Source organism: Podarcis vaucheri, assembly GCF_965113315.1.
Source record: "Podarcis vaucheri genome assembly, chromosome: 3".
In the NCBI taxonomy this organism is placed as follows: Eukaryota; Metazoa; Chordata; class Lepidosauria; order Squamata; family Lacertidae; genus Podarcis; species Podarcis vaucheri.
The window spans coordinates 57,964,741-57,982,774 of NC_138761.1; the positions used below are offsets into that span (position 1 = coordinate 57,964,741).

The following is an 18,034-nucleotide window of genomic DNA, read 5'->3' on the forward strand; positions in this document are numbered from 1 at the left end:
GCAAATATGTGCCCTGTGCTTAGTCCACTGTACCTGCTCAGTCTGCTGTCCAATTGCTCACCACTGCTGGGCAATGTCAGGGTATCCCTCTCCCTACTTATTGCCCTATGTCTGTGACTTGGCCTGGCAGCCCATCAAACAGAAGACACCTTCAAATGGAGGTCTGTCCTCTGGTAATCCTTCAACTAGAGGGGACCATCCTCTATAAAGTAGGACACATGGCCACCCTACTTAGCTGGCAGCCAATGGTGGGCTTGATGAGCTAGCTGCATTCTCTTCATTAATCCCTAGGGATATGGTACACCTGGGTTGCATCAAGAGAAGTTGCCAGGTGTTAGTAGCGACATAATGAGGTTATGGGACAGACAGGGTCTGTAGAGCAGGTATCTACAATTCAGTAAACAGAGAAGCCTTTGTTGGAAGCATGCAGAAGAGTGATGGAGACTGTAACCCTATGCCCACTTACCTGGGAAGATGTTTCATTGACCTCAGTGGGACATACTTCTGAGTATACATGTGTAAAAATGTACAGTGAGTGTGTATAATAACACTGTTTAGCCTTATTAGAAGGCAGAGATGGAAATGCTGTAACTTGCCTTTTCCTTTGGTCTATGTAGTCAAGCTCTGAACACAGCCTGCTCTGCACACCTAGAGTTTTCTTTCTCACACCTAGTATCACTTAAATTGATGTGTGAGGAAAGATTTTATGTTTTGTCCCAAAGAAAGCCCCATGCAAAAAAAAATAATAGTCTGCTACAAAACTGCTCAGGATGCAAGATGTGGGAAAGAAACAAAACCTCGGTGTCCTTTTGGCTTCTTAAATTGGACACCCCTCCCCACAAGATGCAGTTCTCTTTCCCATAAGACTTCACACTCTTTTGAATGTTTCCTTTGAGATGCCAGAGTTAAGGTTGTCAATCCTTTCATATGTCTTTATTCAACAACTAGAGTACCAAGTATAAATGTGATACATCCACACATACAAAAGTATCCTTTACAGAGTTACAGTTCTCAGCACCCTTAAACTACAGTTCCTAGGATCCTTTGTAGGACGCCATGTGCTTTAGATGTGCATTAGATGTGTGGTGTGGCTGTGACCTACATTTCATTTCGTTTTACTCTCTTTTATTCAGAAGACTGCAGTGAAACTCAAGTCCATAAGACAGACACAGCATTGGCATGATTTCCCCTATTTTTCAAAAAAAATATCCATTGCTAGAAACCGTGAAGATAATGTGCTTTGCCAGCACAGACCAACAATGTGTCATCTGTCAGTAAGTTCCTATGAGCTTGTATAGACTGCATTTGCCTAAAAGGGATGACATCATCTTGGTACACTCTCTGCTCAGCTCAGGAACTATGCAAAACTCATATCTACAAAGACTAGCCACCTGTGTATATGGAAGTGATGTTTTCTCAGGCATGGTTCCTGGCTGCTATGTATAGAACCAACTTAAGTCTTCTTTCAGTTGAACGACCAGCAGCAGCTTGGGTGTGGTGTGCTTATTGACGGGATCCAGCTCACCCCTCCTATCAAATATTTACCCTTCAAACGGAAAATGATTGCAGTCAAGAAACTGTTTTCAGGGAGCTTACTTGAAACAGTGTAATTGGGCTCACTGAAAATAATAAATATATTAGTCTCTTCAGTTTGATAAGGACTGGGGAATTTTGATTTTTCTGACTTCATGGGCATATTGCAAGATGGTTTGGAGGGATTTCATGTTGTCATTTTAGTGAGGTTGGCATGTTGGCATCGTTGGAGACCAAGAATACCTGTTTAATCCCCTACTAGGAAATTCAGCTACTGTCCTTGCACCTTTATGAGTGGTGTGATGGGCAGCAGTTAGCAGGTAATGACATTGAACTCATTGGTATTGGGAGAGAGGCAATGAGAGTGCTACCCTGTTGGTTCTCTTCACGTCTCAGGGGCTTTTGACACCATTGCCAATGGTGTTCTTCAGGAGCAACTGAGGAAGGTGGTGGTACTATCTTACAGGGGTTCTGCTCCTACCTGCAGGGTCGCTACCAGAAAGTCGTACTAAGCGATGGTTGCTCAGCTTCATGGCTTTGGACCTGTGAGATCCCTCAAGAGCCCAAGCTGTCTCCTTTGCTATTTGACACCTATATGAAATCGTTGGGAGCTGACATCTGGGGATTTGGAGCACGGTGTCATCAATATGCTGATGACACACAGCTCTATTTTTCTATTCCATTGGAACCAGGAGAGGCTGTGAAGGTTTTGGACAGACATCTGGATGGGGGTCAATAAACTGGGGTTAGGGAAGGGAACAAGTGCTTGCAGGGTTTTCTGCCATAGGTCCGAAAATAACTTGGTTGGCTTTGGATATTTTGCACCTTGACTTGGTGGGAAGCCTCAGGCAGCAGATTGTCCTGGGTTAGTCTTGCCAGTGAAACTCTATAAATAAAAAGCAGCAGGTAAGAGAGTTGGGAATTAGACCAAGCATCAAAATAAAACTCTTGTTTTGAGTTTCCGAAGACACATCTGAAAGTTCTGACTTTAGTGACTGAATCTAACTCAGCGGCCCAGTTCACATTGGGCAAACCCTGACTTGTGGTTTGTTTGAAGTGAAGGAACCATGATCCCCAGTTCAGGTGTAATGACACATGAGAGATCATGGTCTGTTGCTCCCATTAATTAGGGGGAAGGAGTGAGCTGAGAGCCTTCTGTGCATTCACAATAAGCCTCTAAGATTTTCTGCAACATGCAAACACTGCCAATGTTTTGATAATGGAATTATAAAATATATATATATATCCCCTTCACCCCCTATAGTGGAGGATGAAAGATATAACTTCTGGCTGATATATTAGCTCACAGAATAATTTCCTGCTTGCAGAGGGTTTATCTTCCAACTATGTATCATTCCAAATCAGCTTAAAATGTCAGTTGCACCAGGAATAAGTGTCTGGGATTTTTAAACAGAACTCAAGCACTATCTCTGGACTCCAAAGAATTAAGCAACTCTTTCAAGACTGTCTCCTTACTTAAAACCAAGATGTTGTGGAATCCTTCAATTAAAAAGCAGCCCTACTCTTTCTTAAGACAGAAGGCAAAGAAGATAAACAGCCTTTAAAAATCTGGCAGAATATAAATATTCATCCATGTGGAGGCCCTACTGATGTGCTTAGGCATCCTTTCATACAGAATGTGCATCGTGTCTCCTTGTCTCTCTCCCCTTTTCTTCATTTTCACAATTTGGCTTCATGGAATTCTATTTGTACCTCTTACCTTCATTTTTGCTACTCCTGTAATGTTCATTCGCATGGAGGGATTCATCCCATCATTTCTGTTTCCAGATGTTAGTTGATTCCAAACTGCCCTCTCCAACGTATGTTTTAAACCTCCCCTGGTGCACTTTATGTTCCACTTTATATGATTCAACTTGCAGTTGGTTGGCGCAAACATTATGGATGGCCACTTACCTGTATTAAAATGGCCACAGTCACATACTTAAATGGGACATTGTGGTGGACCAGTTTTCATCACTTGCCTGGCAGTGTCCGAACAGCTCATATAGCAATAATCACATGATCACTGAGAAATGCAATATGTACTTAGTGACATCCTAGTCATAAACATTTGGCTTGTGATATGCTCACAGTACTGATCTGACAGTTGCTCTAGCGTGGTCTGGTTTAGTTTCATTCTGGATCAGGAATGATTCAAATGTGTGGGGCCGGCTTCAACTCAATAGTTGTGCTGGCAGGAGCCAGAGCAACGAGTCCTGCTGGCACAATGGAGCTTGCTCATTTCTGCTCCCCTGTATGCCCCTGCTTTCCTCAGCTCAGTGGGGTTGGGAGAACCCCCAAAACAGCACATCAAGGGAGGGGAGATAGTTCCATCAGCAGAAATGCTTATGCTGATGGAAGAATCATAGTAGCATGATGTTGAATTTCATCCATGGTACCTCTAACTCAGGCTTCCTCAACCTCGGCCCTCCAGATGTTTTGAGACTACAATTCCCATCATCCCTGGCCACTGGTCCTGCTAGCTAGGGATCATGGGAGTTGTAGGTCAAAAACATCTGGAGGGCCAAGTCTGAGGAAGCCTGCTCTAGCTGGATTGTCACATTCATTGCACATGGATAGATACGTTCCAGTTGTTGGATGAGAAAACAACCACAGTGCCAAGAAGATGATCAGTGCTGTATGTTTTCCCAGCACAGATACTCTGTTTCCCCCAAAACAGGCAATCAGCTCACACTCTAGATAGAGAGATAACGCTAAAAAAAAAGAGGCTACGTATTCCCTTCTAATAGATAAGGCATGTTATTTATATTATTACTGTATCATGTTGAAGTTCAGTATTTACACTTTAAATACTCTAGGGGGTGCATTTACTCAGGGAAAATCAATAGTTAAGACTTCTGACTCAGTCCTATGGCACAAGAGCTTTCCACACATTTTTCAAAGGATCTGCTGACAAAGCAAGCTCAGTGCTTCCCCTTGCTATTCCACCTTCTGCCCAGTCCCCTGCATGTTTAATTGGTGTCAAGACTTGTCCCTTCTTCCCCGTTGCCACTGTTCACCACTGTCATTTTTATGTTTTGTGTGCAGGCACATACACAAACATTTTAAAATGGGCAGCAAGGAGAATAGCATGGATCACCTGAAAAGAGCGGAAGAGGGATCAGGGAGCTATCAGCAGTGCCATAGATCAGTGGGTGGGGATTACATACCTGCCAACTATATGCATTCAATAAAACTTTGTCCAAATATGAATCAATGAGAAATGAAGAACTTTCACAAGTTCCATTTTCAATCATTCCATTGTAATAGATTGGCATTCCCTAAACACTTCAACCAGCATCTCTGCCTATAAGCCACATTTATTTGACTGTATTATAGCGCACACAGCATCTGGGTTACAGCATGTTGCCATAGTGCAATGCATGCTGCATGCTAAGTATATATTTGCTGGCATGGCAAATATATAGGAATGGCCCTTTTGCTTATTATCCTGTACATGCTCACCTAGACAGTCACTGAATTCAGCTGCTTAGCAAGAACCTGACTAATATGAATGCAGTTGGGGGTGTGAATGAATGTGAGTGATGGACAGGTACATCTTCATCACAATTTTGTCCCACCTTTCCTCCAAGCAGCTCATATGTTTGGGGAGGGAGAAGTACATGATCCCCACCCCACCCCTATTACATCCTCACAACAACCTCCAAGGATATCCTAATTCAGCTTTAAAGTCTGTGGAGAGCCCAAGGTCACAAGTAGGATTCTAAATAGTATTGTGCCTAAGTAACTCTGGTCCACGGTCCATGCTCTCTTCCTACTATATCACACTGTCTACAACACAAGTTTGTGATGTTCAACATTTACTCCCAAAGCAGGTGGCTTATTTGTTCTATTGGCGCTTTCCCGTTTTATGAGTCTTCAGAAAGTCAACTGGTGCAAATTTCTCTCTCTCACACACACAGTTCTGCTTCTCCATTGAAATCATAGTTACTGCTGCATTACTGAATCACTGCTGAATCATTGTTGCAGACCAAAGACCAATGACATAGTAGTATTCTTATAGTGCCTGTAAGACAGAAATATGCTTGGAAACTGACACATTGGGGGGAAGGGGAGTTCTGGCCCCCTCGGTTCAGTTTTTAGCATACAATTCATGCTACAAAAGGGTTAAGTAATTATGGAAAGGCACACTCTGTTTCCCAAGGGCAACATTACAACCCTGCTCAGTTTCTTAGAAACACTGGGTACACATGAATGAATATTAGTGCTAAGCCAGACTAGTGGGCTTATACCCCTCAAACATTTACATACCCCTCAAAAAGTATGCTCTGTGTTCAACAGGGACACTTGAAAGGCACAAAGCTGTTCACCAAGAGATTTTAGGATTCATTCATTACTCTTAAACTGAGCTTTCAGTGTTTATAGCTGACTATTCTACACTGCTTAGGATGATTGTCATATGCTGCAAATGGCTGGTACTGTAAGGCTGAAATCCAGTGCACACTTACCTGGGACTCTGAAATTAAGTCCCAGTAAACTTAATAAGACAGGTAGAAGATTTCACTAATTTTTTCACCAAGAGCAGAAGTCATAATTTTGAAGCCTCACAGTGTTATCGAAAATGGTGGCTGCCATTTCTAATTTACTAGTCAGGTGACCCATTAATCATAAACGTGGATTACTGGGGGGGGGGCATGGCTGGCCACAATTATAGAACTATCACTATCCTTATTGAAAATCATTTTGGTTCTGTCAAGGCTTCAGGTGGTTCCCATGATGAAATCTCAAAAAAATCAACTTTTTGCTTTAAGTAAAATTGCATGGATCCACTAGTGCCAGGTTTTCCCAGTCTTATCCTCTGTATGGAGAGTTTCTTCAACAGCCCTTGACTCCAGTGCTGTAGAGAATCAGATGGTGCCCACAGAATAACTTTACTAACAACCTACATGAATGCTTTCTGTGGGTCCTGGTTAGGGCTGTGAGCAGCCCCATGGGGGGGGGGGGATATCTAGTCTTTGTTTCCCTTAGAAATCCAGAGAAGCTCAAGAAGAAACTATTCCAAACTCCATTTTTTGCCTAGTGGCAACTATAAATTAGCTTACTGTATACCTACTGTTTTGTTGTGAATAATATACCTATTAGGGATCTTAAGCATAGTCATAGAAACCTAACATACAAATTTGGGAAGCAAATATTATTTCACAGCAAATATTTTTGTAGGAGAAAAAAAAATCCCCCATTACTATCCATTAAGCATTATAAAAGAGAGAAACAGGTCTTTGGGTGCAGAAATTTACATTGTTCTCTGCATCTAGTAATTGGAAGTAGATTTGATTTTTATTTTTTTGCTGGAAAGCAAACATGCTTTTATTGGCTTGAAGAGATTACTGGCCAAAGTGCCATTTATCACAGTGGTACATATTGAACTCACAGCCGAGGAGTATTCCTTGCACCTTAGTATTAAAACGATGGCTGGAGGCTCAATACCTATGTTTTATTCATTGAGGATGATGTATAGTTTGGATTAACTCTCTGGACAATGTCATCAATCATCATAAGACAAGCTCCCAGTAGTGCTAGGGTATACTGTTGTACATAGATATGTTTTTACACCCGATTACATTGTGAATGATAATATGACTTCTTAAAGATATATGCTGATCATTAATGGCTCTAGTTGAAATAAATAGATGTTGCATAGTAGCAGGACCAGATTTGCTGGATTGTGCCCCAGTTTAAACCAGGCAGGTGCACCAAGTATTGGGGACTGAGGGCTCTTCAGCCTCCCAAAAAATTCAAGGAGGGGGCTGCCCCCCCAAAATAATCCTGTGGCCCTGCTGTGCCTCCTCCTCCCTGCCCGTTGTCGCACAGGTAGAAGGAGGCCAATTGTGGAGCCCGGCAGCTATGCTCCAGAATTGTGTGGCAGCAGCTCCCAGCGAGATCTCACAAGATCTCACCAGAAGCAACACAATTCTGGTAGGTGACGTTTCGGCCAGGTGGAGGTGACACCTTCCTGTTTCACCTCAGATGGCAAAACGGGGCAGGCTGCCCCTGCGTAGATGCCATACTGATACAGTATGTCTGGCTTTAAATACTTATGAAAATAACAACTGTTGGGCCTTTTAAATAATGACAATATGGAACATCTTTTCTTTGTTCTTTTCTTTCTTCTTTTCTGTTCTGTTCTTTTCACATATGTGTTCCAAATATTAAAATATAGAGTCAGTTTATTGTCAGGACTTAATCACTGAAACAAATAAAGATTACAAAAGTTACAATTGAGGTGTTGATATTAAATATACAATCTGTCTCCCTTGGTGTTCCTTTGAGTAGAGGAGATGGAGGAGTCTTACAAGGTCAGGGGAATCTCTTTTTATGATGGGTATTCCAATGGTGGCCTGCATTTGCCACCAAGACAATGTCTCCTTTAAGAATGCAGGTTCACGTTAAACCTCAGTGTTGTTTTATATATTGTATATTCATTGTTTTAAATTAATTCTCTCTAGACAAAATAAAGTGTTGTACTACATTGCAGCCTCACTGTTAGGAATGAAGATAGAGGGGACAGTACAGGAAGGCCGACACACACAACTAAAATGGAGAGTATTCAAGTCATAGAAGAGTGGTAAGTTTGCTGTTTGTCTTCTCTATTTGCCTCTTACCATAAACTAAGATGGTCGCAATCTTCTGCACACATACTTGGGACTAAGTCCCACTGAACCCAATGGGCGGTATCAATGGCTACCTTAGTACAAAGATCTCTGTTTGTGCCATGGAACTTCCTTCCCTCCCCTCTTCCCAAATCTGCTCTGGACGGTTGGGAAAAACACAGAACAAGTTGGGGAAGAAATGAGTAGAAGGGAGGGAAAGTTTCATTGTGTAGTCAGAATAAGGTTACCAGATTTTTTTCAATGAATCCGGGGACACTTTTCAACTTCAATGGATTTTATATGGGGACTGATTTGTAAATCCGGGGACTGTCCCCAGGAAACGGGGACATCTGGTAACCTAATGGAACTACTTTGTTGTGGCTTACTTCTGAGTAAACATCTACAGGATTGCACTGTTAGTTGCTTCACTGTGTGTGCTTTCCTGTAATTCATACAAAAGCAACAACCAGAAATTTGAGTTTCAATCCAGTCTTCATGTAATATAACAGCAAAGGAGCATTGCTGATGCATAGTTGTGGTATAAATAAAATAAAATCAAGCATGCTTTCTTGTTTCTGTCAGCATATCAATGAATAATAATGCATTTTTTTCTGTGCAGAGAAATAACTGTAAGAAGCAGAATTAGATTCAGGGCTGTGCATGCTCCATGCAAAAATAAGTGTGTGTTAAAACTCCTGTGTTATGGAAATACAAATTCTGTGCCAAGAAAAGCTGAACTCATCATCATATATAAATTAGGAAATAGAATAAATTTTGCACACTGATTCTTTTGTGTAATTTATTTTGCTTTTGCTTGTCATGGTGAGAAGCAAATAACTATATGGAGCCCTGAGCTCTGCTACCAAACTATTGGCATTCTTATTCATCCATACTTCTATGCCTTCTTACAGTTTAGTAAGTCATTGTTAATTTTATTATGTATGTTTTTAAAACTGTTTATCAGTTTCTGATAATTAGTATAATTACTTGCTGTTCTTAATATCTGTTTTTAGCATTATGTTAATGTATATTTTATACTCTTATGTAAACTGCTTACAGGTATGGGCTTGTGTGTGTTTTTGTCCTCTCTCCTCCTCGTGCAATAAAAGGGGAGTGAAAGCTTTCACTTTCGCTGTTGAATAAACCACAGTTCCATGTTATGTATGAACCTAGAGAACTGTGGATAGTTATAACCAATGTTAGTTACAATGGTCTGATACATAACAGATTGTGAAACTAACAGGTTGCTTGTTAGTTAAGTAACAGGCTGTTAGTTTGTCAACTAACAGGTTGTAGAAACATGCTGGCAAGCGTGGGGGCAATTCCTACTGAAATCTCAGAAACCAGATCTTTTAATTAATGCAAGTGGAAGGCTCAGGAAGGCACAGTTGAAATTTTAATGGTCATCTAAGCTGGGTCTCTCTGTTGCATCATCCATTGAGGATTCACACAACTGACAACACTCAGCTGAGGTTCTGGAAGAGCAGGGAAGTTCATCCCTTGTTCTGTCATCAGACACATACCCATGTCACAATTACACTGATGTAGTTACCTTTCAGGCATACGGGCTACCTTATACCGAGTCAGACCATTAATCTATCTAATTCAGTGTTGTCTACACTAGGAGCAGACAGCCTTCTAGGCCCCAAGTGGCAGTGTGTGAGCTTTTGGATCTAGTGGGTGTGGTTAGTGATAGGTGTGGCTGGAGCCAGTGTTGACCTATACAGAATTCACATGCACACAATGTTCTTTTTCTTTTGCCCCAGTTTTTCCTTTCACTGGTTTTTCATTAGCCTCCCTATCCCCTTTCATTTGCCTCCCTTTACAGCATCAATTCATTTCTGACATTATACTGCTGCTCCTCCCTTTTTATATTAGTTCAAGTTATTGGCCTAATCCTGTCTTATTGATAATCTTACTACATGCTATAAATTACAAACATAAGAGTATTGGAGCTTACTGTTGTTGTTGTTGTTGTTGTTAAGTTAAACTATTACACCAATTCAAGATCTGAGACTTTACAAAATTGCCTTCATGGTTTTCAGTCTAACTTTTTTCTTCCCTTTCCACTTCAAGGCAATGCCATCTTGTGGACAAGAATGATTTTTCATAACATAGCATCCATTAGTTTCAAAGAATGGTATCCCATATTTCTGGTCTTTATAAGTTGAAGAAAGGTTTTAATAATCCATTGCGCAGCCATTTTGCTTATAGAAACAAATTTTAATATCCTTTTTAGAATTAATTCACACGTCTCATGTTTCCCCTCTGGCCAACTCAAGTCAAAGAGTGAAGCTTTCATTGGAGAGGGTGTATGGTGTGTAGTGTGGGGGTGTAAATGCATCCCAGGGGGGGCATGCACCTGCTCTCCATCCACGCTTGCTGACTTGTCAGTTTGAGGTCTGCGCTTTGGGATTAGGATAAGATTTGTATTTCCATGGGAGACAAAATCTCTGTCCCCAATCCCAGCACTCATCTCTGACTCCTGTACATAACCTGACAACCTACTTCTGTCATCTCTTTCTAAATTTGAATTGTTTGACTGCTAGCTTTTAGAATTAGAAACACTGAATAGCTTTTCGTTGTTGTTGCTCTTGTCATTGTTTGTTTGTTTTGCAGCCAAAACCCTACAGAAGATGAAATCCTGTCTTGGGCTCAAAATTTTGACAAGATGATGAAAACACCAGCCGGCAGGAATATTTTCAGAGAATTTCTTCGAACAGAATATAGCGAAGAAAACTTGCTGTTCTGGCTAGCATGTGAAGACCTGAAGAAGGAACAGAACAAAGAAATTGTTGAAGAAAAAGCAAGGCTTATATACGAAGACTACATTTCTATACTTTCACCCAAAGAGGTAATACCATAAATTCCAAATTGGCACACAAGCTTGGGGTCAAATGTGGCCCCAGGCCCCTTGCTCTCTCTGGCCCTTGGAATTCTCTGAGGGCCATGCCCTTCATCTGCTCTGCTGTGCATTCCCCTTGAGTGTTTTGACTGGCCTGAACTATGATAATTCCCCTTGCTTGTTGGGTGAAGAATGGAGAGAGATATGATTTGTGCAGCTGGAATGCAGTCTACAAAAACAAAGGGAAAAGTTCCAAACCCCTGCCATAAAGGCTTGCAGTTGCCTTTAGGTTAGAAAGCATGAAGTAAACTCCTTCACAAGTGGTGTGTAAAGGCGCCATAATTGATAAACTCTTTGCTGTAATGCTCTCTAACAATGGGAAGTGAAAACAACATGGCAGCAGTTGTTCAGCAAAGTGATAGTGCAAAGCAGGCATTATGCCTGACAATGGAGAGAGTCCTGCGAAAGGTTGAGGCAGAGGGTCGGGCTTGCTTTGCAACCAAACTGGACTAACAGTGTATGGAACAGATAAATAAATACCTGAAATGGTCCTATGTCTATGCTTTTCCACCCAGGCCAATGACTCAGTAGTTCAGGCAAAAATGCATAGGTTTGTATCATTCCATTTTCATTTGCATTGATTTAAAGAAACACAGCACATTTCATATCAATCGTACAACTGATAAAGATGTCAAAGGGCTTATGACAGTCCTTCCATGTAGGCAAGATCCAGTTGGGTGCAACGGCGATTGAGTAAGACTGAAGCCTTAAAGTGAGATCTGTATACCTTTCTTGAGTGAGGGCTTGATCAACTTCTCTTCCTCTTCTCTTTAGGTTAGTCTAGACTCACGGGTGCGAGAAGTGATCAACAGAAATTTGTTGGATCCCAATCCGCATATGTACGAAGACGCTCAACTTCAGATCTATACGTTAATGCACAGAGACTCTTTCCCAAGGTTTTTGAACTCTCAGATTTATAAGTCTCTTGTCGAAAGTACTGTGGGCTCGACTTCTGAAACTTAGATCTATTTGAGAGGGGCTGAAATCCTGATTTAGCTTTTGGGGTGGGGTGAGGGTGGAGATACTATTAGGATGAAGACAGAAGAAGCATTTTTAGAGTGGCGGGGCTGCTCTGGAAGCACCCTTGCTGCATTCAATCCAAAACGTACCTTTCTTCTCCCACGTCAACCTCGGGGGGGGGGGACCAGTTCTGCACCTTTGAAGCAGAGTCTGGCTGTGCACGGTGCTGATTTGCAGAGCCCACCCCCCGAAAAACCTCCCCCGCAATAGCTGGAGCAGTTTTGCACTTTAAGAAACGTATCCTTTTTCAATGAATAAGGTGACAAATGAGCAGATTGAACGCTGTGCTTTTTTAAAAAGAGAGAGAGAAAAGGTGGGTGGCTCATCCATTAAATGGAGGGGGAGGGGGGGAGCAAGACTGACAGCTGAGCCAAGCTTTATTTTGCTGGCATGTCTACGTCTGTCTTTTCGCTTGTGAGGCTGAGAGGAAGCCAGGTTCACCCCACAGCCGAGAGACATGCTACGAGCTCTCTTTTTGTATTCCATCTGTCTTCACCTTAGTAGTTTACTAACATCTGGAACTGAGTTCCTGGAGAACTACAGTTTAGCACTACTCAGGCTACTGTGAAGAAAACAAATACACGCAATGGTCTTTGTCTACATTTTACCAAGGTCCTTCATGCTTGAGTTTGGAAGGGGGAAAGAGTAGATTTGCTAAGTAACCACTCGTTTCACACACTTTTCACAGCTGCAGTTGAGATTGCAATGACATGCGTGTCGTTTTATGAAGTATTTCCTTGTGTACCCTCACACAGCATGTGCAAAGCAAAAACGGCTTCATTTACCACTTTGTTGTTGCAATATTTAATCCAACAACATAAATTATATTGGTATTTAATAACATTTTGTGCAATATGGTCTTACAGTACACACAGGAATCCTCGGAACAGGCCGAAAAGCAACTTGCATTTTTAAACAACATATGCGAACACTGTCAGAAACTAGCCCTGAAGTGTAGCAATGTTATTCCAAGCGCTCTGTGGAGGAAAATCCATTGCTATGGAAGACAGACAAGCTTTCTGTGTAAGATGGAGAGAGAGATGGAGCATGTGTGTGTTATTTATCATTAATTTAAAAATTCAAAACAAGGGGTTCCTCTTGTTGACTGCCATAATTGTGGCATTTTCATTGCAGAGTTCAAAATGTCAAAAAAAATAAACATAAACAAAGCACAATTACATGAAGGGATCCATGTTGGGGTTACATAGTATATGCGCTGACATTGTTTTTAATTGTTATAAGAACAGATAATCAATGTACATTTCAGATGTCGGATAATGTAACAGATTTATTAAAGACTGGCTATCCAGTTATCTCACGCTGCTGTGTAATGTTATGTAATTCAGCAAAACAAAACAAAAACCCAGAAAACAAAAAAAAATTTAATGCATACACACAACCATGGTTGATAATTTACTTTTTTTTAATTAAAAAGTTTAAATTTTTTAAAGGGAAAAATGCCTAGATGTAGCATTTCAGTCCACACTGAGGACTACTATTTGTCTGTCAGTTATTTTTTTCTAAAAAGTGCTATCATATGAAATGGAATGTTCATGTGTTTTCCAGAAACTGAAACCAAATTGTTATTTAAAAAAAAAAAAGGCTGAAGAAGACTATCTTCTGACCTGCCTAATTTTGAAGGATTTGTTGTGGAGTAGAAAAAGTTTACAGAGATTTAAGTAAATATTAATTTTTTTAAAAAAAGTGGCCCAAGAATGAGATCGGTGGGTGTTCTATTATCTTTGTTCTTTGTTCAAAAACAAAATCAGACAAACAAAAGGACTTCTTTTAAGCACTAGAATGAAAGAGGGAACAAAGTAGTTCAGCCACCTTAAGCTCAGTTTACTTGGGCCATCTTTTTGCACAAGCCACTCTGGACTGAACGTGAGCTCAGGCAGTGAGTAATGGGGCTTTTGTGGAACTCCCATTCATTGGGAGAGATTCCTGGGGGGGAAATATACACACTCCCTTTGCTGCTAGTTTAGTTTTGTAGGTAGCTGCTTAATGTGGTTTTTTTTTTAAAAAAAAAACTTTCCTGATTTAAATATGTGCTTGGACCTTGCGAATAAGTATCTAATCTAAAAATTGAAAGAAAACATCACACAGTTTTACAGCTGTTCAAACCAGTGGTGCGTGTTGACATATTTCCTTTGAGGAACTTTTTTAAAGCAGGCCATAGGGTTTTGAAGAGTTTTGTTTTGGGTTTTTTTGACCATCCAAAACCTCAGTGATGCTTCTCCCTTAATGTCAGCCAGTTGACGTGGTTGGCCCTCGTTTAAAATAAACCTCACTGTGGTGTTAACTGAGTAGACTTTGGTTCTCAAATGTTGGCCTCTTGTCTGCAAGCTATTCCTAAAGGGCAACATCTCTGAAGGGCCACCAAGCATGCTGAGGTGCAGCCCCCCTCCCATCTTTAGGTGACATTTGACCCAGGGCTGTGCTGAATAGGATGTCCTCAGAAGCTCCATTGCAGTGGCCAAAAGGACTCTCTGCCGGAATAGGTACTGATTGGTGCAGAATAACTTTCAGAGCTGGATAGTCCTACCCCAGTCCTAAACATCTGCACCAGAAGTCCTTTTATCCATGCCAGCAGAATACCAGAGTACCCTAAATACCCCCTTCCTAAATCCCTTTTTGCTGGTGATTGGACCATTCATATGATTCCAAAATGATCTTTCTTTCTTTCTTTCTTTCTTTCTTCCTCTCTTTCCTTTGCTACCTCTTCATTTTTAATTTATTGAACACATGTCAAAGGGCAGACGTGGGGAATTTTTGCTTATTATTTTACTTGAAATCTGTAGAACTTTTAGGTGGGGGGGAGGGAGGGAGGGAGGGAGACGCAGGCAATTTAGCTGCTCATTTTCTTAAGCTCATTTGGTTTTTTTGTAATTTATATAGAATTCAGGAGATAATGACTTTAAAGGGCTATTCTTTATTCCCTATGCAACTCTTTGGATAACTGTGGTAGTGTTTGACAAAATGGGAGTTTTAAAAAAAGAGGAGAGGAAATAAATAAATAAATAAGAGGAAATTCTGCAAAGCAGAAAACATAAAAGGTCTGTTTACACTGGCGTTGCTGACTATCCTACCATAATCAGCACTTTTAAATATTGTTGTTTATGAAACTGTAGTTTAAAATGCAAGATGAATTATTTATAAAGGACATTCTTTTAATAAATATCTGTTTTGTCTGAAAAGTGTTATTGTGTTATGATATACTTTATTCATGTTGGTTAGTTATTTACCATTATGAATAAATTTTAAAGATATATTGATAGAATAATACCTTTGAAGATGTTTACAAAGACAGATTTTTTTTCCCTAAAGGGGGGTGGGAATGGACAAGGGGAGTGGAACTGACAGAGAAATGCCTCCTCCTACTGTGAAATTCTCATTGTGAATGAAATAAATGTAAGATATGTGGTTTTTTTCCTAACTAGAATTGATTTAACTGTGGTATTGCATATCAAGAGCACCACAGTTAACGTCTTATTTACTATGGTACTCTGAATATATAGCACCCTTCCTGTATATATATGGTGTTAATTCAGGTTTGTTACAGTCTTTGAAACACAATTATCTCTGGTGCACACAACTAGGTACTATGTAATTAGAGAATACTGCATGTATACAACTTTCAATATTTAGACTTCATATTTTGATGTTACTATTTGATGGTGACCTGTTAATCAGAAGCTATCTTTATAAGATACTTTTAATACAGTAGGCAAGTTGTCAGTTTGACAGAATTTATCTTTTGAGGAAACTTGATAAAAACTATAAGGGCCCCAAAACATCACCCTGAATTCTAGCATAGGATTTCATAGTATCTGTATTTGGGGGAGGGGGAGGGAATGTATAGCATTTAAACAAACTTTTCAGAAATTGGTTAGTGTGTTATTGCAATGAGACTGTGTTAACATTTCAGTCTATGTCCTTCTTCTTAAGGGGTCAGTAGACTCACCATACAACACTCCAAATGTTCTTCCTAGGAGTAGATGTATATTTTAAATACACAGGATATATATGCCTTTTGCCGGGTTTTTTTATAAAAAAAAACCCATGCAGGTTGTTGGTGTCAAACTCCTGTGGCTGCAAAAACAGCCAGAGTTTTTTTCGTGCCACTTTTGCATACCTCAATCTGTTTTATGAAATTGATGCAGTATTGGCAATGTTTTAGACGGTAACATAATCTCATTGCTCTCGGTATATTTGCAAAATGTGAGCAGCCAATGATTAAACTTCTAAAAAGATTACCGTATTGTGCATGCGCTATACAATAACTTTAAAACAAACAAACAAACAAATGCCTATCTATACTTAACTACTTGCAGGCGAAAATAGATTTAAACTGTATTTACTTCCTGGATTTTGGATTTTCATGAGGCCACACATATATGAAATAAATATGAAACTTTTTATTTAAAAATGGCTTGGAATAAATTATCTATACACTGTGATCATGCAAAAGCCCACACATGTCTCTCATTCATCTAAGTGCTGTTGATATTTCTTATTACAACTAATCTTTTTATTGAATGTTTATAAGTAAGGGTGCTCTATGGACTGTGGCTTATGACAGCAATTTACTAGGCATTTGGGGCATAAACCTGAATCCATAGATGCAGTTGTATTAGCAAAAGGTGCTTCTACTCACTCAAACCAGGGGGGTCCTTAATTTCACTAGTTCTCCGTTAACATGCTAGCCCCCTTGCCATTTCCTGTGCTATTCTGGAGGATCCCCAACCTAAAAGAGTGGCTCAGTGCTGCAACAGGAAGGAGGCAGAAAAGTGCCACTCTAGAAGTAGAACCAGATCCTGGAAGTTAAGATCTATATTGTAACCCACCCACCCCATCACACATGCTGCCCACTTCATGCTTCATTTATCCTCTGGATGGAAGAGGATTGATTGTTTTGTACTGTTTGATATCCCCTTTCCTATACTTTTTATATGGTTTCTGATATATCCCAGTTAAAGTGAATTGAGGAATGGGGGAGGAATATCCAAGGTCTTGGGATCTAAAGTGTTGACAACTAGTAAAATTCTTAACAACACTTGCTGATACAGCAGGTAATATACAAGACATGCTAATAATTCGTTATTGGTTTTTTGTATTCACACTTCTGAGAGATTTTGAGTTGAAGGGGGAAATGTGTGAGACCCCATAGGAATTAACACTAGCGAAGGGTGATTACAGACCACAGACACTCTCTCTGTATAGTTGTACCCCTGTACTATGAACAATAATTATTAATAAAATTAATAAAATTTTATATTTTATACTTCAAATGGGAGTCATTGTCTAATACATCAGATTTTTTCCCCCATCTCTGACTTAATCAGGATCTGTTTGACCCCAAGAGCAGATCAGTGGGATGAGTTAGAAAAGGGACTATTTCTCCCAGGTAAACAATTTCCATGTTAGGGAGCAGCACAGAGCCGGATCTGGAAAATCCATAGGTGGAACTCTGCTCACAGTACACTCTGACTAAAGAAGGGGTGGAGATGGGGCTTGGGGCTTCAAGAGGAAATAAAGACAGAAATTGGTGGAAATCCTACACACACACCTTTCCCCAGTATGTCTCCTCTCCAGACCTTGGTCCTTCCACCGACAGAAGGAGCTGTTCAGTTTGCACCATTTGGATCCCTTCCAGTCGGGATTCAGGCCTCATCATGGGACTGAAACTGCCTTGGTCGCACTGGTTGATGATCTCCGGCGGGCTAGGGACAAAGGTGAGAGCTGTTTCCTAGTTCTGCTGGATCTCTCAGCGGTGTTTGATACCATCGACCATAGCATCCTTCTGGACCGTCTTGAGGGGCTGGGAGCTGGGGGCACTGTTATACAGTGGTTCCGCTCCTTCCTCCTGGGCCGTGTTCAGAAAGTGGGGGGGGGGTGAGTGTTCAGACCCCTGGGCTCTCACTTGTGGGGTGCCTCAGGGTTCTGTCCTCTCCCCCATGCTTTT

The 18,034-nt window shown here is 40.6% G+C and overlaps 1 protein-coding gene across 6 annotated transcripts in view; it reads left to right on the plus strand.

Annotated features, from left to right (window-relative positions):
* RGS17 (regulator of G protein signaling 17) overlaps nucleotides 1–15,093 on the plus strand; it is a 64,025-nt gene extending 48,932 nt beyond the window's left edge. For 2 of the 6 annotated variants that reach the window (XM_082215363.1, XM_082215359.1), the window contains 3 exons: nucleotides 8,042–8,119; nucleotides 10,764–10,998; nucleotides 11,824–15,093. In XM_082215363.1, the coding sequence (XP_082071489.1) occupies nucleotides 8,091–8,119; nucleotides 10,764–10,998; nucleotides 11,824–12,012 (453 nt within the window). In that variant the 5' untranslated portion in view covers nucleotides 8,042–8,090 and the 3' untranslated portion in view covers nucleotides 12,013–15,093. Of the gene's footprint in view, nucleotides 1–8,000; nucleotides 8,120–10,763; nucleotides 10,999–11,823 lie in introns of all 6 variants that reach the window. The other 4 variants (XM_082215358.1, XM_082215362.1, XM_082215361.1 and 1 more) reach the window with 2 other exon arrangements.
* The last annotated feature ends 2,941 nt before the right edge of the window (nucleotides 15,094–18,034 follow it).